Source organism: Hyla sarda, chromosome 2 (assembly GCF_029499605.1).
Source record: "Hyla sarda isolate aHylSar1 chromosome 2, aHylSar1.hap1, whole genome shotgun sequence".
NCBI lineage: Eukaryota > Metazoa > Chordata > Amphibia > Anura > Hylidae > Hyla > Hyla sarda.
The window spans coordinates 49,823,888-49,845,514 of NC_079190.1; the positions used below are offsets into that span (position 1 = coordinate 49,823,888).

Below are 21,627 nucleotides of genomic sequence, written 5' to 3' on the forward strand. Positions count from 1 at the left end.
TGTTGACCACCACACGAAACAGTGGTCGACATCCCCCCATGCATCTCTATGGGAGAGCCTGAGATATAGAAGGAGATTTATCAAGCTCCGTAGTAGATTTTTTTTGCGTAAAAAAGTTGCACGTACTTGCCCACGTGTGACTTTTCTATACATGCGGCAACTTTAAATTTTTGCTTATTCCAAAGCACATTTCTGAAATCTGATCACGCAGTATTTTATTTTTTTTTTTACTTTGCAGTGGTCAGGTATTTATCAAATGCGATAGTCGCTATTTATGAAGAAAAAAAGTTGCATCTCCATTTAAAAGTCGCATATGTATTCCAGGTCCACCCTGGCTTACAGAAAGTGCACACGTCTGCAGAAAAGGACATTAACACCCACTGCAACAACTGTTCTTCTTCTGCATAATGCAACAAAGCTTCTACATTAATGTTAATTATAGAAAAAAATCATTATATAACTAATAACTCTATTAATTTTAAGGTTGAAAATACCCACTGCACACCTTGTTAATTTTAGGACACGTACATGCTGGCGCACCCACTAACTTTTAAAATTAATGTTGTGTTAAAAAAGAATAAGGCACAAAATAATTGTGTAAGAATTTTTACTGACTACGTAAATGACCCATATGTGGCACTAACATTTTTCCTTAAAAAAACTGAAACCTCCATAGTAATACAAAAATCATGCCCATTTTAGGGTGGGTAATGTACCGAGCCGTGTTTTTTTTTTTTTTTTTGTGATTGTGGGGGGACCCAGCGATCAGGTACCCCTTTAAATACAGGGCTTTTGCATAAAGCCACATATACATGTATTTAGGCTCTATACTGTCACCCAACTTTAGATGTTGGGGGAAAAAGGAGAGAATTAGGCACATTGGATGTTTGATGTTCTGACCCTGAGGTATATGGTGAGTTAAAGTGTTTAGGGTGAAAACACTCTATCAGGTTACGTTTTGTAACTGCATCACCCCAGTTTCTTATAGTAAGTAATGGAAAAATGTTATTGCTGTATTTGCTGTTGATTTTGCAGTTGGCCAAATGTTTTTTGGGGATATCTACATACAGGTCTTGACCGCATCGCCATTGTTTCGGCTGAACTGTGTGCGGTTGGGGCAATATTCAAGCACAGAAACAGCAAATTAAACTAATAAGCAAGTTCCATATGAACGAATCTTAATGCACCCTAATCTACACTGACAATTTTGTCACAATTTACACAGAAGTGCAAAAAGGAGCCAGCGCTAAAGATCCTCACTAGAGTCACTAGTGCACATGACCAACTAGAACGCCACTCCAGAATAGCCTAGACCAGAAGACGGAGTCACAGCCCCACCTGGCGCCTGAAAAATAATAAGGCCCCACCTGGCGCCTGAAAATTTTCTTTATTTCATCCACCAGGTAGTGCAATGTTTTGGCAATAATGCCTTTATCAAGCGTAATAACATGACAATACTTGGATGAAATACAGAAAACTGGTTAAGGGTGCGTTCACACACACAGTATCCTGCACAGATTTGATGCGCAGGATTTGTAACTGCCAATTAGAAGCTGCGGTCAGTCATTTAGTTTACATTGAAATCTGCAGCAGAAAATCCTGCGCATCAAATCTGCGTACGTGTGAACGTATCCCTAAAGGGGTACTCTGCCCCTAGACATCTTATCTCCTATCCAAAGGATAGGGGATAAGATGTCTGATTGTTGGGTTCCCGCTGCTGGGGACCCCTGTGATCTCCCTGCTGCATCTGGCTTTTGGTTAGAGCGTCAGGTGCAACGCCAGAGACTTGTGAGGTCACGGCCACGCCCCGCTCGTGGCGTCACGGCCATGCCCCCCTCAATGCAAGTCTATGTGACGTCACGAGCGGGGCGTGGCCGAAATGTCACGAGCCTCTGCCCCGCATCGCTAGTCATTGGGCACGGAGTGAAGGTCACTCCGTGCACTGGATGTCTGGGGTGCCGCAGCCAAGATCGCGGGGGTCCCCAACGGCGGGACACCCGCGATCATCAGACATCTTATCCCCTATCCTTTGGATAGGGGATAAGATGTCTAGGGGTGGAGTACCCCTTTAATTGATTGTTAGAATTATGGCGAACCCATACTGTGTGAACATACTCTTTGGTCTCTATGGGATTTTAGCCTCTAGTTGAAACAATAATGCCTGCAGTTATTGAGATCTTTAAAATGGTGTTGAAGTAGAAAATATGGAAAGTAACAAACCTTTTCATCATACAAAGCTTTATTTTCAGTGCATATGCTGTTAAACTGTCATAATAACAAAGACACCCTGATGAATTAACAGTTAAAAAAAACCTGTTGACATTGTGCAGGTTCCATGCCCTCCCCTCTTCCGAATATGATGTACGGTGCCAGGTAGGACAATCCAAACTTCCACTCTCCTCTTCTCCAGCCCCTGAAGCCGACCTATCACATCCTACCACCTAGAGTTGGACACAAAGAGGTGGCAACCCCTGGATGGATGGAGGACATGTGTTTGCAGGCAAAAGAGGAGGGGAGGTGACCACCCTATGGGAAGAGTAATTCCCTGCCCCAGGCTTATCTAAGCCTACAAGATATTAAAGGGGTATTCCGGCTTTATACATCCTATACCCTAGTGCCGTCACACCACGCCATGCTCCCTCCATTTATGTCTATGGGAGGGGTCGAGATGGATGTCACGTCCCTAGGGGGTGTGGTCGTAACATCACGCCCCCATCTCGGAGGCAGCACCAGGCACAGAATGCCAAGGGCTGCACCGATATAGCAGGGTCCCCTGCAGCAGGACCCCTGCAATCATACATCTTATCCCCTATCCTTTGGATAGGGAATAAGATGTATAAAGCCGGAATACCCCTTTAAGGGAAGACAGTCAGTTTGAAAGCCTGACTAACAATTCATTAAAATTACACAATATGTCTCTAAATGTTTCTAAATCAATGTATTTTTGTATTTATTTTTTCAGACTGGAGTCACCAACTCGATCCTTGAGCATGGACGCCCCAAAAGGAGTTTACATCAAGGCTCAGACTGGAGAAATTGAGGCCATTTCACGGAGAGATATTAAATTACAGAGCAACGATGGAACGGTTTGTGAACTTCATTGATATTATAGATATTTAGGAAGATTCTAGCACTTACAAAAGCGTGATACTCTGTCCAGTGTGTTCAAGAGAACCAGAGTTTTTTTTAACCAAAAGTACTGACTTGAAACTTAATTACTTTATTGCAAATATGTATAGGCAGGATATTTACTCGGTATGCAGAAATTGAACTATATATGTACTAGGATACGCCTCTCTTTCCCCACATCCCTCACCCAGGCCAGATAAAGAGTGATTGGATTATTTAGCAATTGCGGCCCCTATAGCTACTCCACTGCTTCCACCATAGTGCTAGAATATTCATCATTCTTCTACTGTCTTCAGATCTCGAATGATGTTTTCCTGAGTTTATTCATTTCATTATAAATGTAACATTTATAGTATCATAGAAACATAGAATGTGTCGGCAGATAAGAACCATTTGGCCCATCTAGTCTGCCCAATAATCTGAATCCTATCAATAGTCCCTGGCTCTATCTTATATGAAGGATAGCCTTATACCTATCCCTATCTTATATGAAGGATAGCCTTATGCTTATCCCATGCATGTTTAAACTCTTTTTCTGTATTTGCAGCGACCACTTCTGCAGGAAGTCTATTCCATGCATCCACTACTCTCTCAGTAAAGTAATGCTTCCTGATATTACTGCAGAAACCTTTCCCCTCTAATTTAAAAAGATGTCCTCTTGTGGTAGTAAATTCCCTTTATGTATATAAAAGTCTCTATCATATCCCTTCTGTCTCATCTTTCTTCTATACATGTTAAGGTCCTTTAATCTTTCCTGGTAAGTTTTATCCTGCAATCCATGTACTAGTTTAGTAGATCTTCTCTGAACTCTCTCTAGAATATCTATATCCTTCTGGAGATACGGCCTCCAGTACTGCGCACAATACTCCAAATGAGGTCTCACCAGTGTTCTGTACAGCGGCATGAGCACTTCTCTCTTTCTACTGCTTATACCTCTCCCTATACATCCGAGCATTCTGCTAGCGTTTCCTGCTGCTCTATTACATTGTCTTCCTACCTTTAAGTCTTCTGAAATAATTACTCCTAAATCCCTCTCCTCAGATACTGAGGTCAGGGCTGTGTCACATATTCTATATTCTGCCTGAGGGTTTTTATCTTGCACTTATCCACATTAAAAGTACTGGTGTCTTCTTATATCTCAGTGGGACTTGGGCCTCCTGAGGGAGAAGGAACCGGATGTCACTGTGACCTCTGCACTCCCCATAGCAGGGTTCCCCAACATATGGCTCTTCAGATATTGCAGAACTACAAGCTGTACTTTTGCAACAGAGGAAGGAAACGTTGCCCTATAGTATAGGTACACCACTAGTCTTATTTAAATAACTACGAAGATATTAAATAAATACAAAGGTAATAACCAAGCCATATCTGATATTTGTATCCACTTAATATGTAAAAAATAGCATGAAATTTAAAGTGTTCCATCTCAAAGGCAAAAATAATGCTTCTATGTTACTTACTAGGTCATGTAGATTCTGTATTTGGCTCACAAATCCCTCCGTTCCGCTGCGCAGTTATTCTTAAATCCCCTGCTCAAGAAGGGGCGTGTCTGAGACAAGCGCCGAGCATGCCCTCACTCACCATGCATTCACTTGCTCCCTGAGTCTGCTGTGCTGGATTTCTTCATTTAATCACTGCAGGCTTCTCTGTAACCCCCTCCTCCCTGTTTCCATGCTGCAATCTGATAGTGATCACAGAGAAGTGCTAGTCCGTCCTCACTTCCTGGACTTTGTCCCTTCTTGTACTTCAGCTGGGACAAAGATGACGCTGCAGCTGAACAGAATTATGTTCTGTATGGTATAGGGACCCCTAGTGGTCTGTTTTTATGAGCCACGATTTCCAATAAAAGATCTTTTTTTTAATGAAATATATTAGAAAGGTTAATGTTATGTCAAGATGTACAACATACAAAAAGTTATTGATTCAGACTGTGCTATTTCAATATAGAATTAGAAATAACTATATTTTTCCTTTTTACCATATTCTTCTGCTTCCCATGTTTATTGCTCGGTTCAATTATCCATTCTGTTTATTCTCTAACTGAAATACACATTTTTAGGCAGTTTTCTTACCAATCTCTAAGCCATTACTAGATATAAATCATTCCAGTGCCGTGCAGCCAGAGCTTTCTGCAAACCCATCAGTCATTTCCAGAATGAACAAGACACTTGACACTTTTTATGTTCGCACTGCAAAATAATAGCATTGCGGCCATTGTGAAACCCTGGAGAAGTCACACTGGGATATCTCCCTCTAAAACGTCATCATTTATAATGTCCTAGAAAAAAGGCTTTCAGTGGAAAACCAGAGGTGGTCAGTTGTTGCCTTTCACATGGCTGGATAAACAAAACTTTTCCCACCCATCAGCAATATTTCCAAGATTTTTTTTTTTTTTTTTTAACATTTACTTAAAGAGATACTCCGGAGGAAAAAATTTATTTATTTATTTTTTAAATCAACTGGTGCCAGAAATGTAAACAGATTTGTAAATCACTTCTATTTAAAAATCTTAATCCTTCCAGTACTTATCAGTTGCTGTATACTACAGAGGAAGTTTTTTTCTTTACAAACTTCTTTTCTGTCTGACCACAGTGCTCTCTGCTGACACCTCTGTCCATGTCAGGAACTGTCCAGAGCAGGAGCAAATCCCCATAGCAAACCTCTCCTTCTCCGGACAGTTCCTGACATGGACAGAGGTGTCAGCAGAGAGCACTGTGGTCAGACAGAAAGGAACAACTCCACTTCCTCTGTAGTATACAGCAGCTGATAAATACTGGAAGGATTAATATTTTTTAATAGAAGTAATTTACAAATCTGTTTAACTTTCTGGCACCAGTTGATTTAAAAAAAAAAATTCCACTGGAGTACCCCTTTAACTTTTCAGGCCACAAATGTTTAGTGGGTAATCTACCCTAGGCAGACAGTATGATCAAGAAACCCAATTTCCCTTTCTGTATTTAAATATTTAGGAGGACCAGTAGGAATCCTTATAAAGCTATTGACATATATAGTGGACACGTTTTTGGGACTCTATTGGAAGTCTACGCTGAATGAGCAGATTCACAATTGGATCTTCTCTGCCTGGAAATTACACGTGACCCTGGAGTGCAGCAAAAAAGACTAAATTATCTGTAGATGAGGTTCACTATAAATCGGCATTAGACTGGGAGGATCCAGTGATCTGAATGAGCGTATACAGTGAATGGGGTGATTGAGGAAAAAAAACACCCAGCAATGCCCCCAGTGCATCAAATTACTTAATTTGCATATTTGGATTTTTGGGCATAACTTTAAAAAAAAAGGACAGTGTTGGAAACAGCGTTGTCTAAACTATTGCCCTGTACCAGAACTAGTGCTGGTGACACTGTGACAGATTCCCTTTAAAATGGGGAATAAAAAAAAAAAAACAATAATAATAATACAAATTAACTAGCGCCACAAAAGTTATGCAGATTTGTAAATTACCTCCAGTACTTATCAGCTAGTGTACTGTATGTCCTGGAGGAAATTGTATATTTGTTCATGACACAATCTGGTGCTCCATGCTGCCACCTCTGTCCATGTCGAGAAGTGTCCAGAGCAGGAATAAACTCCCAGAGCAAGCCTCTTGTTTCTCCTACTCTGGACAGTTCCTGACACGGACAGAGGTGGCAGCAGAGAGCACTGTGTCAGATCAGGAAGAGTTACACAACTTCCTCTGGAGCATACAGCAGCTGATAAGTACTGGAAAACTTTTAAATAGAAAAAAAACTTCCAAATCTAAATAACTTTCTTGGACTTTTTGATTTGAAAACTTTTTTTTTTCCTCCTCTGTATTGCCCCTCTAATGGGGGGGGGGGATATAAAGGTGTGTATCTGGACAACCCCTATAACAGCAATAGATGCTAATAAAGTAACCTCAAACTAGTTAATAAAGGACATGTATCAGCAAACATAAGGGGATTAAAGGGGTACTCTGCCCTAGAAATCTTATGCAAAGGATAGGGGATAAGATGTCATCAGGGGCGGGACCCCCGCGATCTCCCTGCTGCATCCGGCATTCGTTTAGAGCATCTGGTGCAGCGCCATAGGCTTGTGATGTCACAGCCACGCCCCCCCAATGCAAGTCTATGGGATGGGGCGTGACTGCCGGCACGCCCCCTCCCATAGACTTACATTGAGGGGGCGTGGTCGTGACTTCACGAGCAGGGCAAGACCATGACGTCACCAGCCTCCGGCCCGCATCGCCAGTCATCCGGCAACGAGCAAAGTTCGCTCCGTGCACCGGATTTCTGGGGTGCCGTTGCCGAGATCATGGGGGTCCCCAGGGGCGGAACCCCCACGATCAGACATCTTATCCCCTATGGATAGGGGATAAGACGTCTAGGGGCGGAGTACCCCTTTAATATAAATATTCTGTAATGCGATATGCGGATTGATACTTGATATGGCGCTTCCTATAGTAACTCTTGCTTTCTTTGAAACACAGGTAGTGCTGGATGCAGAAAAAATATTTCTACCCAAACTGCCTCAAGGTACAAAGACCAACTCAGCCGACAGCTCTCAGGAACTCTATGAAATATGCGTCTGTCCAGATGGAAAACTGTATGTGTCGGTAGCTGCATCAAAATCCACATGCCGGGAATACAGCCGAGACTGTCAATGAGGGACTTTTCAGACCCGCGGATAGTAGTCATGCATTTTATATCAACTGGTGACTTTCTGCTGTTTGTTTGAAAGGATTTAGATACTAAAATCACAAAACGCGTTGGGGTGCAAATTTGTATTTCACAACACAACTTGAACACGAATATTACAGTATTTTTTTAAGCCGGTGTAAAACAGCAACTTCGACTTGGAAGCGATTCGTCCTCGGTTAGTCTTTGGCTAGAAAGAGAGAATTATGGGCCGGAGTTTTACGGAGTAGCGGCCACCTAATAAAATGAGAATTTTGTGGAGTCGCTGAGCTGTGCCGCGGTTGTTGAGCCGAGTAATTAATTGAACGCCGTTCTAACTTTTTCCTCCAAGTTCAAGTCCATTTCTGCTTATAGTATGCATTATTCTATTCATTTCATCTCAATGACCTGTTTCCAATATCTGAAAAAATGACTTGGTACCAGCAATATACTATGCAACCTGTACTGCAATAATATATCTCCTATGGTCTGCTGTTTTTATTGTGTGCTATATCGGGTTGTCATTTTTCTATTTGTGATCTTTAAGTCCTTTAATTGGCATTTAAAGAGACAGGTAACAGGCTGGTAAGACAATAAATACAGTTTTCTTAAGATGTTGTTGATTTCAATTCTTCGTATTACCTCTTCATGGTATGGAAAGGAATTAAAGGGGTACTCCAGTGGAAAACTATTTTTTTTTTAAATCAACTGGTGCCAGAAAGTTAAACAGATTTGTACATTATTTTGATTTAATACTCTTAATCCTTCCAGTACTTATCAGCTGCCATATGCTCCACAGGAAGTTGTGTAGTTCTTTCCAGTCGGACCACAGTGCTCTCTGCTGACACCTCTGTCCATGTCTGGAACTGTCCAGAGCAGGAGCAAATCCCCACAGAAAACCTATTCTGCTCCGGACAGTTCCTGACATGGACAGAGGTGTCAGCAGAGAGCACTGTGGTCAGACAGAAAAGAACTACACAACTTCCTCTGGAGCATACAGCAGCAGATAAGTACTGGCTGTCTGGGCATGATGGGAGTTGAACTTTTGAAACATCTGGGGGGCCACAGTTTGAGACCACTTGTCTACAAGGTGCTGGAAACATTTATCAGAGATTTCGATCCATATGGACATGACACAGATGCTGTAGGTTTGTCAGCTGCACATCCATAATGAGAATCTTCTTATCCACCACATCCCAGCGGTGATCTATTGGATGAGATCTGGTGACTGTGGAGGCCATTTGAGTCCAGTGACCTCATTGTCCTGTCTGAGATGATGTGATGTGACATGGGGCATTATCCTGCTGGAAGTATCATCAGAAGATGGGTCCACTGTGGTCATAAAGGGATGGACATGGTCAGTAATAATACTCAGGTAGGCTGTTGCATATAAACGATGCTCAATTGGTACTAAGGGGCCCAAAGTGTGCCAAGAAAACGGCCCCCCACACCATTACATCACCACTAGACTTGCATTGAGGGGACGGTGCGTGACGTCACACGGGGGAGGAGTCGTGACGTCATGGACTTCAGTTCCGGTGGTCGGGACCCAGACCCTCCAGCGCTTCCGGAGCAGAAACAGGTGGGTGCCGCATGCTATATTGTGGGGATCCCCAGCGGCGGGACCCCCGCGATCAGACATCTTATCCCCTATCCTTTGGGTAGGGGATAAGATGTCTAGGGGTGGAGTACCCCTTTATGGACACAGGGCGTACCTGTACGCCCTGCGCCCGATCCTGGTGTTTAAAACGGGGTCACGCCGTGACCCCGCATCACACCGGGTCAGTCCCGGCTGCTAATGATAGCCAGGACCCTGGGCTAATAGCGCGCAACACAGATCGTTGTGCCGCGGGCTATTGAAGGGGTACTCCGGTGAAAAATTTTAATTTTTTTAAATCAACTGGTGCCAGAAAGTTAAACATATTTGTAAATTACTTCTATTAAAAAATCTTAATCCTTCCTGTACTTATTAGCTGCTGAATACCACAGTGGAAATTATTTTCCGTTTGAAACACAGAGCTGTCCGCTGACATCATGATCACAGTGCTCTCTGCTGACATCTCTGTCCATTTTTGGAACTGTCCAGAGTAAAAGGAAATCCCCATAGCAAACATATGCTGTTCTGGACAGTTCCTAAAATGGACAGAGATGTCAGCAGAGAGCACTGTGCTCGTGATGTCAGCAGACAGCTCTGTGTTTCAAAAAGAAAATAATTTCCGCTGTAGTATTCAGCGCTAATAAGTACCGGAAGGATTAAGATTCTTTAATAGAAGTAATTTACAAATCTGTTTAACTTTCTGGCACCAGTTGATTTAAAAAAAAAAAAAGAAGTTTTTCACCGGAGTACCCCTCCATTCAGACCCGGCAATCAAAGTTGATCACCGCGTCGAAAACGAAAGTAAAAGCTTCCCGGCAGCTCAGTCAGGCTGATCAGGACTATCGCAATAAAATCGCGATGTCCCGATCAGCTAGGACGCGAGCAGTGGTCCTCTTACCTTGCTCCGTTGCGTCCGATTGGCGTTTGATTGCTCCAAGCCTGAGCTACAGGCTTGAGCAATCAACCCCCTATTACGCTGATCCATGCAAAGCTATGGCTTTGCAGGGATCAAGGTAAAAGATCAGTGTGTGCAGTGTTATAGGTCCCTATGGGACCTATAACACTGCAAAAAAAAAGTTAATAAAGGTCATTTAACCTCTTCCCTAATAAAAGTTTGAATCACCCCCTTTTCCCATAAAAAAAAACTGTGTAAATAAAAATAAACATATGTGGTATCGCCACATGTGTAAATGTCCGAACTATAAAAATATATCCTTAATTAAACCGCACGTTCAATGGCGTACGCGCAAAAAAATTCCAAAGTCCAAAATAGCGCATTTTTGGTCACTTTTTTATATTAGAATAAAATGAATAAAAAGTGATCAAAAAGTCCGATCAATGCAAAAATGGTACCGATAAAAACTTCAGATCACGGCGCAATAAATGAACCCTCATACCGGCCCGTACGCGGAAAAATAAAAAGTTATATGGGTCAGAAGATGACAATTTTAAACCTATACATTTTCCTAGAAGAAAAAAAGAAGAATATATAAGACGCACTCACCCGGTATACGCCAAAGAAGTTGCTTGTATTCCATGTTACGGGGTTATAGCAGTTCGGGTAGGGAATTGAAGATCTAGAGCTCAGCCGAGCTCGTGGAACGACTGTTCCGTTTCGCGGGTTATCCGCTTGGTCACGCCCACTGATGACGCTCGCGGTCTCGGTTTTATACTTTACCGCCGCGGCATCAATCAGCTGACGTGTTGTTGCTTAGCAACGTGACGCTACGTGTCAACGGCTACTGCGCCGGGACCTCCAGCGCTGCCAAGAAGAACAGGCATGTAGCTGAGTAGCTGTAGCCTTGCTGTAGCGTCCACCTGTATGAAGGACGGGTGACAGTAATAATGTCAAGGTATGGAAGAAAGTACAGAGGGGGGGGGGGGAAGGGAGGAAAGGGGAAAAGGGGGAGGGGGGAGGGGGGGGGGGAAAGGAAATGGAATAAGGGAAAGGGGGATGCAGAACAATGTTAGGTACTGTTACAAAAATGCATTAAACCCTATGGGTTCAGTGGCTCCCAGCCAGGATATCCAGCGGGCTTCTTTTTGTTGCAAAAAGGTCTGTCTGGTGAGACCTGCAGGGGTTGTTGTCACTGTTTCTAAACCGAAGAAACTTAGCGAAGCCGGGTTGCCACTATGCTCAGAGTGTATGTGTTCTGCCAGTCTTGGTACTCCTTCTTTCCTTCTGGAAAGTCTGACGTGTTCTCTAAACCTCACGAACATCGGGCGGGTGGTACATCCAATGTAGAAAAGACTCCAGGGGCACTGTATACAGTATATCACAAATTTGGTTCTGCAGGTGATAAGGTCTGTGACATGTATATTTTCCTGCATATAGTTATGATTTTTTTCAGAAGTAGGGTATCATTTTAACCGTATGGACAGAGGTGTCAGCAGAGAGCACTGTGGTCAGACTGAAAAGAAATTAAAAAAGAAAAGAACTTCCTGTGGAGCATACAGCAGCTGATAAGTACTGGAAGGATTACGATTTTTAAAGTAATGTAATTTGCAAATCTGTATAACTTTCTGGCACCAGTTGATTTAAAAAAAATATATATATATATACATATACATATATATATATATATATATATATATATATATATATATATATTTCAACCGGAGTACCTCTTTAATGAATTTCCTTGGTGATCTGGTGCAGAAAGGAGACAGAGGCACTGCACTTGGAGTCTGCATGATGTATTGGATATTAGGTAGGACAACCCTTTATTCAGATCGCCTCCTGGACTTCAATGAGTATCTTCTGAGGAAAAAGGGAAGATAGTGTTTCTCTTCTGGACAACCCTTCTTCATTTGCTCTGTGAGAGGGGTTCTGATGCTACTGCACCCGGCCAATGGTCATACATTCATATAAATTACCAGATGTTTAATGGGGCCTCAGGAGCCGAATCCAACAGCTTTAATATTAAGGGGTTGCTTTGCAGGGGTCAAGTCCTGGGAGAAAAAGTGTGGGAACTCATCCAAGATTTCCACTCAAGGACTAGTTTTCAGTTTTGCAGGACTCTTGATAATGGGAACAGGGTTCCTGCTGTGGAAAAAGTGCAGGAACTTCGTACCCATGCATTCAGGCATGACTTGAGCCCTGGTGCTCTGTAATGAGACCACCCTGAGTAGGCCCAATGCATTCAATGGTATGAGTAGTGATGAATCACAAATGATACAGGTAACCTAAGGAAATAGATATTCAGAGGCATTAACTGTAGATCGCGCAATTTTACAGCAGAACAACGTTCAGTAAAAAGCTTTCTATAAATAGCAGGAGTTCTGTGTATCTCTATGCTGGGCACATAAACAGGACACAGACATTGACCTTGGGTTCCTATGAATGGCCAAGATATGAATAAATAAAGATAATAGTCGCTTTCCTGCAGTCTTGCGGATGATCTTGTTAGATAATACGCACATTACTATGAAGAATATCGCACATTCAATGGTTGATCTTCAGAGGCTTAACCAAATCGGAATTTCATGTCAGCTCTCAGCTTGACCTTGTGTTCTCCTCGTATACACTCCATTTTACACAAGGCCCCTATTCCTTGCAGTCTCTAAGGAAGCCATGAGGTTTTTTATTTGAGTTTTCCATCCCATAATTCTCTCTTTTGATATATTATTATGATAATGAGAAGCTTTAACTATTACTGTAAAATGTTTAATGCTCTGCCACCTGTTCTCATCCAGAACTGACATTGAGGTGCAACATCAATTTCTTAGGAAAACATAAAAGCTTCATTGTAAGCGCGTGCCTTCTTATGGAAATGTTCTTGGGTGGATTTTATGTTGCAGGACAACATGTCATGGAGTCTGTAAGATTTATCTCATTTCCCAATGGTGAACATATAGAAGAATTTTATGGAACCATAAATTAAATTACTTTTTTAAAGGGATTGTCCATGAATAGAAAAACATTGCTGCTTTCTTTCAGAAACAGCACCCCAGCTGTCCATTGGGCATAAAGCAGCATTGGACTGGCCTAATGGAGGATCCTCCTGTGGGCCCTGATGTCTGGGGGCTGTCCGAGGATGCAGGCCACACGCACCCGGACAAGCGCAGCCATAAACTGTATGTGTATCTTTACGACACACTCATTGCACACACAGTTGTGAAGTAAAACGTGACAGAAGAGAAAGCCATTCTGCTACCTGCCATCCTTGAGAAAGCCACATATTGGTGGCGAAACATGTAGGACGTTAGCAGATGTATGATTTTAATTGCCGAAATCCACTGTTATACATAATAGTCTGAGAGGCAGTGAATACTGCAGGTGCAACTGCAATACCGGCACAATAAGCCTCTAATCAGCACTAACACAGTACTGAATATTCTCTCCAAAAACTAGTTCAGCTGAACAGTGTATACAAAACAAGACACGATAAGTTGGAGGGAATAGTGGATGAAATTCCAGTGGTTTTTGTGTGGTTTTAATATCCCCCTTGTGTGTTATAATTTAATTAAATAAAAGTTATGTTTTAATCGAGTAGGGACTAAGAGGATTTAGTGCCTTATGGGCACATTTGTTGTTTAGTTGTATATAAACCTCCCCTTCTCTTGGGGCAACTTTTGGTTGTTAGAAGAGAAAGCCAGTGGCTTCCTCTTTCAATATTTTAGAGGGCGAAGCCAGGAACCAGTCCCTATACCAAGCTGCCTGCAACGAAGAGGTGCTGTGGAAAGCAGAGTGCCAAGACATGAGAGCTGCAGATGAGCAGAGACAGGTAAGTAACGGGGTATGGCCCAAGCTCCTGACTCAAGCCCGCGCCATACCGGCTGGCCCTCAGCTGATTCTTGTAGCTGAGGGCCGCCTGTGAGGTGCATATTTCCTCCCCATCCAAAATTGCTTCTGCTCCTCCCCTCAGCCCTCCAAAGATTTTAAAGGTAGAGCTGGGGGGAGGGCAGAGCGAAGACAGAGCAGGGGGAGAGAGGAGGTATGCCTCCCTCATCTCCCCTCCCTCTGCTCCGCCTGCCTTCGGAGAATGCAGGTTTGCACGGGAATAGCAAAGTCAGAGCAGGGGGAGAGAGGAGGTACATATGACTCCCTCCTCATCTTCACTTCTCAGCCCCTCCGAACGCAGGTCTACATGGTCTGTCAGGCAGGCTCCTGCAGTGTCTCCTGGGCCCCCCTTACACCTGTCCCCTCATGTACATCTGTTTCACCCATTTGTTGTATGATAAAAGGTTTAAAGAGGTGTTATAACTTTAAATGGGCACTGTCAGATACAAAAACTTGTGATATGTGGTAAAGCATGTATAACCAATAGGTTTTGCAATTGCTTTCATTAGAAAATTTTCAGTATTTCATACTGAAAAAGCCAGTCAAACAACTGCCCCCCCCCCCGCCTGCTTGGACACATACTAGTCCTGCTGTGTCCATGCGTCATCACCTATGTCATGGACACACCTCCTTGATTGACAGCTGTGAGCGCAGGGAAAAATCCTCCCACTGTCAGCTTGTGTCCCGCTACTGTCATTGAGGATAAGCTGGGAGTTGTAGTTTTGCTAATGCTAGGGGAGATGTGAGCAGACGGCATACTGAGGGAGGGGGCGGAGACCTGCACAGTGAGGCCACGCCCCTCCCTTTGAGAGGAATTCAGACTAGTGAGCTACATTAAAAGTGTAATAAAAAAATAAAGGTGCTAGACACATAAAAACTAGATGTACATGGTCAGGATTAGGTACTGAGTGATATATAAAAAAAAATAAAATTTGTTGGATCTGATGGGTACGCTTTAAGAAGGTTGTCATGTGATTGTTACTCAGGAGGTATCAGTGACCAGATGACCCAAGTGTGGCCTATGGTCTCCCTGCTAGTCTCCCCCATTTAAGCCCTGGGAGGAGCTAGCTCTCTCTCTCTCTTCCTTCCTGCTGAGGTCCAGTACAGTCGAGTCCTAGAGAGTGTCCAGAGTAATAGGAGGCCTCAAGTCAAGTCTACAGCCACAAGCTACAAACCTGCAAGTAAGCCACAGTCTCAGTGTTGTCAGTCATCAGTCAAGTCAAGTCAGTCACAGTCATTATTTGTCAAGTCAAAGTGGCCTGCATTAAATTGACCCCATCTTCTACAAGTCCAAGCAAGCCCTTAAGGTCTCTGTGTCACTGGTCTTCTCCATGGGCCCTGGCTGAACTGTTTAGACTTTTCCACCTGTCTAACCTCAGTAAAGCTACCATTGTCCGTAACTTGGTGTTGGAGTCATTATTGCTCCCGTGCCTAGCCCAGGATCCAGCAGTATACCTTCAGGTAGTATTGAGGATAAACCATGCCCTGGCGTCACAAATACAAGGGGTAAATGCCATCTGCCCCTAGGGTAATTCCATCTGCCCTTTGCATCACACCCTCTATCACAGAGTCATATGTACCTCCTCTCTCCCCCTGCTCTGCCTTAGCTCTGCACGTGCAAAACTGTGTTTTCCCCAAAAACACTTATGGAAATCATCCTCAGTTCTGCACCTCCCTCCCCCGTTCCTGGACATAGATTTTGACAGCTGTGAAAATCTACGTCCAGGGGGCTGTGTGAGTGTCCCCACTTCTGGACATACATTTTCATGCACCCCCCTCAGGAAAAGAGGGATTCCCATAGACTTTTGGACGTAGATTTTCACAGCTGACAAAAGCTACGTCCAGCAGTGGGGCTGTGAGAATCTACGTCCCTCCTCCTGGGGGAGGGGCGAGGAGGGAGCTGTGTACAGGGCTGAGGGAGGTGCAGAACTCCCCCTCCCATAGACTTGCATTGAGGTGACGAGGCGTGACGTCACGCGGGGGTGGAGTCGTGACGTCATGCCACACACTCGGAGCCTCCAGCGCTGCGGAGAGCTCACAAAGGTGGGTGCGAAATGACAGCGGTGGGACCCCCGCAATCATACATCTTATCCCCTATACTTTGGATTGGAGATAAGATCTATTAGGGCCGGAGTACCCCTTTAACCCCTTAACGACGCAGGACGTATATTTACGTCCTGCGCCGGCTCCCGCGATATGAAGCGGGATCGCGCCGCGATCCCGCATCATATCGCGTCGGTCCCGGCGCTCATCAACGGCCGGGGCCCACGGCTAATACCACACACCGCCGATCGAAGCTGACCAAAGCTGACCGCCGCTCCTAAAGTGAAAGTGAAAGTGACCCGGCTGCTCAGTCGGGCTGTTCGGGACCGCCACGGTGAAATCGCGGCGTCCCGAACAGCTGACCGGACACCGGGAGGGCCCTTACCTGCCTCCTCGGTGTCCGATCGGCGAATGACTGCTCCGTGCCTGAGATCCAGGCAGGAGCAGTCAAGCGCCGATAACACTGATCACAGGCGTGTTAATACACGCCAGTGATCAGCATAGGAGATCAGTGTGTGCAGTGTTATAGGTCCCTATGGGACCTATAACACTGCAAAAATTTAAAAAAAAAAAAGTGTTAATCCCCTTCCCTAATAAAAGTTTGAATCACCCCTCTTTTCCCATAAAAAAAATAAAACAGTGTAAAAAAATAAATAAATAAACATATGTGGTATCGCCGCGTGCGTAAATGTCCGAACTATAAAAATATATAATTAATTAAACCGCACGGTCAATGGCGTACGCGCAAAAAAATTCCAAAGTCCAAAAAAGCGTAATTTGGTCACTTTTTATACCATTAAAAAATGAATAAAAAGTGATCAAAAAATCAGATCAAAACAAAAATCATACCGATAAAAACTTCAGATCACGGCGCAAAAAATTTGTCCTCATACCGCCCTGTACGTGGAAAAATAAAAAAGTTATAGGGGTCAGAAGATGACATTTTTAAACGTATAAATTTTCCTGCATGTAGTTAGGATTTTTTCCAGAAGTGCGACAAAATCAAACCTATATAAGTAGGGTATCATTTTAACCGTATGGACCTACAGAATAATGATAAGGTGTAATTTTTACCGAAATATGCACTGCGTAGAAACGGAAGCCCCCAAAAGTTACAAAATGTCGTTTTTTTTTTTCGATTTTGTCGCACGATTTTTTCTTCCGTTTCGCCGTGCATTTTTGGGTAAAATGACTAATGTCACTGCAAAGTAGACTTGGCGACGCAGAAAATAAGCCATAATATGGATTTTTAGGTGGAAAATTGAAAGGGTTATGATTTTTAAAAGGTAAGGAGGAAAAAACGAAAGTGCAAAAACGGAAAAACCCTGAGTCCTTAAGGGGTTAAGTGGCATTTGACACAGAAGGGCATTATAACTGTTCTGGCAGAAGAGATCCAACATTACTGAACATTTAATCTAGGACGACATTGGCGTAAATGAACACATACATAATATGAGGAAGAATAGAGTTATATCTTTCTGGGGAAGAAAATGTAGGAGAAAATAGAACTTACAGTGGTTCTCTGGCCCAACAAAATTATTGTGCATTTGGTAAGGCTGGAATAATAATAAAAAAAAGTTGTACTAACCATTCCCAACCTGTGTCTCTAAAAGAGTGCCAGATCTTGGCTTAGTGGCAGTTCCTGCCTTCATCTCAACACAGAGGAAGCTCAGTCAGTCACTGACTAATGCAAGTCCCCATTACAGTCTGGAATACTTCCTGGTGTCAAGATGAAAGCAAGAAGTGCTACTCAGCTAGGATCAGTCACCAGTCAGGTATATAAGGCAGAGTATCATGGGTGGTGAGTATACATTTTTTTTTATCATGTGGAAAGGGGATAGTAAAATTAAGTTGGAATACCCCTTTAACAGGTCCAGGGGCACATGATAATAAGCAGACCCGCTAAACATCATTTGAAGAGGATTCACTGTAAATCAACTACAGGAGCAGGTACTTCTTTCAAAGACAGGAGTCCCTGCATCTTTATTTACCTAATGAGGAGGCATGCACTATATGAACATTTTGTGGTCTAGGTACGAATGTGGAGTTCATATAACATTGCTCTTACTTCTGGATGGCCCAATCAATTTGCTAGCCTGGGCGCAATATCCCATTGTTACCAACACTTACATATAGGTGCATACAGGTATCGTTGACCTGAATTGTATTTGTTACATTAAGAATTATACTGCAGGTTCATAGGATCTGTAAGGCTTGGTTCACACCACGTTTTGTTAAATACGGCTCCCGTATACGGTTGGGAGGAGGGGGGGCGGTGCTTAATCACGGCGCCCGCACTCAGCCGTATTCGGGCACCGTATTTAATGTATGTCTATGAGCCGACCGGAGTGAACCGGTTTCCCGACCGCAGGCAAAAACGTGGTTCCCGAATACGGCTGAGTGCGGGCGCCGCGATTAAGCCATGCCCCCCTCCTCCCAACCGTATACGGGAGCCGTATTTAACAAAACGTGGTGTGAACCCAGCCTAAGAGGTATATCTGTTTCATTTCCCGTTTACTAGCAATGCTTGTGGTTGCTGTGGCCTATCCTGTCTGGTATTTCATTGGCCAATAAGGTGTCACATTTACGTCCACACCCTGCTAGCTCCGGCTATTAAAGTCTGCGGTGTCCTCTGAGACAGAGTTTTTTTCTTTGTAACTAGCTATAACCTGCATCTGATTCTCCATTCTGGTTCTGTGACTTTGGCTCTGATATTGGTTAACCCTTTGCTATTCGATTCAGCACTTCTGTTGTCCTCTTGGCTTTTTGATCCAGCTTGCTGACTATCCTTTCTGATTATTTGTCTCCCTGTGAGCATTGTATCCTGTACATGTTAACCCATTGTGTCCTGACTGTTTCTCCATGACCTTCCTGTTTTGTTGTAGTTTGTTGTTTTGACCTGTGATGTCCCTGTACATATTCCAGAGTAGGGATCGTCTTCAAGTTATGGAGTCACCGTTTAGGGCGACTAAGCAATAGGCAGGGACATGGATTCTGGGTGAGAACTAAAGTGCACTTTATCCCTGCCCATATGTGACAGGATGAGTACTGAATACACTTTCTGCATCAAGGTCAAATCCAACAGCCTACTACTGCAAGACTATGTGCATATATGGGTTTTTATGGTCTTCCATTTACAATATTTGACCCTCTGTGGTCCTAAGGATGCCAGTTCCCAGAAGTTTATAAAAAAAATAATAATAATTATATATATAAATATATATATAAATATATATAATAATGAAAAACATAAAACAAAAATAGAGAAACAGAAACAAAGCCGCACATCCACCACTTGTATTTTGATCTACTTGCTTCTCAGCATAATTTCAAAAACTAACAGGTTGTTATACATTTTGATCAAAAAGTACAAGCCCACTCGCCACGTCAAGGCCACCTATTTAGAGTGGGTCCCTAATCTAACATTGGCGTAGCACCAGGCGGTGACCATTGGCTCTGCGACACCATGCCCACAGGGGGAATGACCCAATGGCCAGGCAGCTGCTCCAATGCTGCCCGACCAAGCCCCCGACTCCGGGCCACCCATTCAGCCCAGGCGTTTTTAATTAGCAGGAGACTGCATATGGGTTTCCTCCTAGCATTCTCCCAGCCCTCTGGCAGAGAACACATGGTAGGTGTTCACACTGTTGTGGTGCTTTGTGGCGGTCATTGTTACTGTGATGCTTTGCCTGTGGGGTGGTCGGACCGGGGGGCTTGGTCGGACAAAAGTCGGACAAAAGTGCGGCTGCCTCGCCACTGGGTCATTCCCCCTGTGGGCTTGGTGTCGCAGACGTAGGTCACCACCCGTCCCTACACCAGCGTTAGGTTAGGGACTCACTCTGACTAGGTGGTCCTGACGTGGTGAGTGGGCTTGTACTTTTTGATCAATATGTATAATAGCAACCTGTTCGTTTTTAAAATTATGCTGAGAAGCAAGTAGATCAAAATACAAATGGTGGATGTGCGGCTATGTTTCTGTTACTCTATTTTTGTTTTATATATGTGGTGGCCCAGTACGGGAGATGTTACCCCGTACCCTTGCTGCTCTGTTCAGTGTACCCAGGGCCCCTTGCACCTGTTCCCCCCCCCCCCCTGTACATATGTTCTTCAGTGTATTGTATTATAAAGTGTGCTGTATCTTTAAGAATTATGTAATGTGATTGTTACCCAGGAGGTACCAGTGACCAGGTGACCCCAAGAGTGACCTATGGGCTCCCTGCTAGTTTCCCCCTTATAAGCCCTGGGTGGAGCTAGCTCGCTCTCTTGGAGCTCTTAGCTCTTGCTTCCTGCTGACATCCAGTGCAGTCGCCTAGTGTGTGTGTCCAGAGTGTTGGAAGCCTCAAAGTCAAGTCCTGCAGCCACCATTAAGTCAAGTAAGATAAAGTCACAGCTTTATGAGTCAAGTCAAGTCAGTCCCTGTCATCTGTCAAATCAGCGTGGTCTGCATTCAATTGTCCAGTCCTACTACAAGTCCCAGCAAGCCCTTAAGGTCTCTGCGTCACTGGTCACCTTCTCTGGCCCTGGCTGAACTGTATAGACTTTACCAACTGTCTACCCTCAGTAAAGCTACCAATATCTGTAACTTGGTGTCGGAGTCTTTATTGTCCCCGTGCCTAGCCCAGGATCCAGCAGTATACCTATGGGTGGTTTTAGGGTAAACCATACCCTGGCGTCACGAATACAAGGGGTTTTTGCCATCTGTCCTTAGGGTAACAACATCTGCCCTCATCACACCCCTCTACCACAACTTTTGGCATCCTACAAACAGGATACGTGTGTGTGCCTTATGCCACAAGTCCTCCTCTAGTCTGAACTGTGTCCATTATTGTCTGCAAAAACCACATGCCGATGCGATTTAAGTCTGCGTCAGAAAGTGGTTTTCTTGTGGCACTTGTGAAATAGAGGGGGAGGTGAAGTAAAGACTGTTATCTGCTACTGTGAACTGTACAGTGCAGAGGTAGTACCTGAAAAGGTTAAGTTGGTCCGCTGTTCCTGAGTGGTCGCAGCTCCGCCCTGTTAGTCCCCAGCGGTGACACCTATTCAATCAAGCAAGGAAGAACCAAAGAGCCGCCCTGTGTTGCACAGGGGAAGATTTTGCCAACTGAACCAAAACAGGAAGTTCCCTGGGAGCAGCCATATTGGAGGTTACGGCTGCTTCATCAGGCTCTACCCCTATCCTTCAAGCACCCGCTGCAGCGCAGACTCAGCAAACACCAATGATTGTCAGCATTAAGTCTCCGGTGTCAGTACCTGCTAGCATTAACCCATTAGTACCGGCAAGTCTGGTCGCAAGACGGATTGCCTGCAAAATAGAGGGGGAGCATCCATTACAGTACTCCCATCAGTCAAGTCCAAGACGCTGCAACATGTCAGCAATGCTCTTAAAGGGGAAAGCACTTCTTAAAGGGACAACACACTCA

At 44.0% G+C, this 21,627-nt stretch overlaps 1 protein-coding gene across 6 annotated transcripts in view; it reads left to right on the forward strand.

Annotated features, from left to right (window-relative positions):
- The window catches only part of SGCG (sarcoglycan gamma), a 321,504-nt gene extending 313,118 nt beyond the window's left edge, over positions 1–8,386 (forward strand). For all 6 annotated transcript variants that reach the window (XM_056561751.1, XM_056561752.1, XM_056561755.1 and 3 more), the window contains exons 7-8: positions 2,963–3,086; positions 7,598–8,386. In XM_056561751.1, the coding sequence (XP_056417726.1) occupies positions 2,963–3,086; positions 7,598–7,774 (301 nt within the window). In that variant the 3' untranslated portion in view covers positions 7,775–8,386. The remainder of the gene's footprint in view (positions 1–2,962; positions 3,087–7,597) is intronic.
- Positions 8,387–21,627: the final 13,241 nt, after the last annotated feature.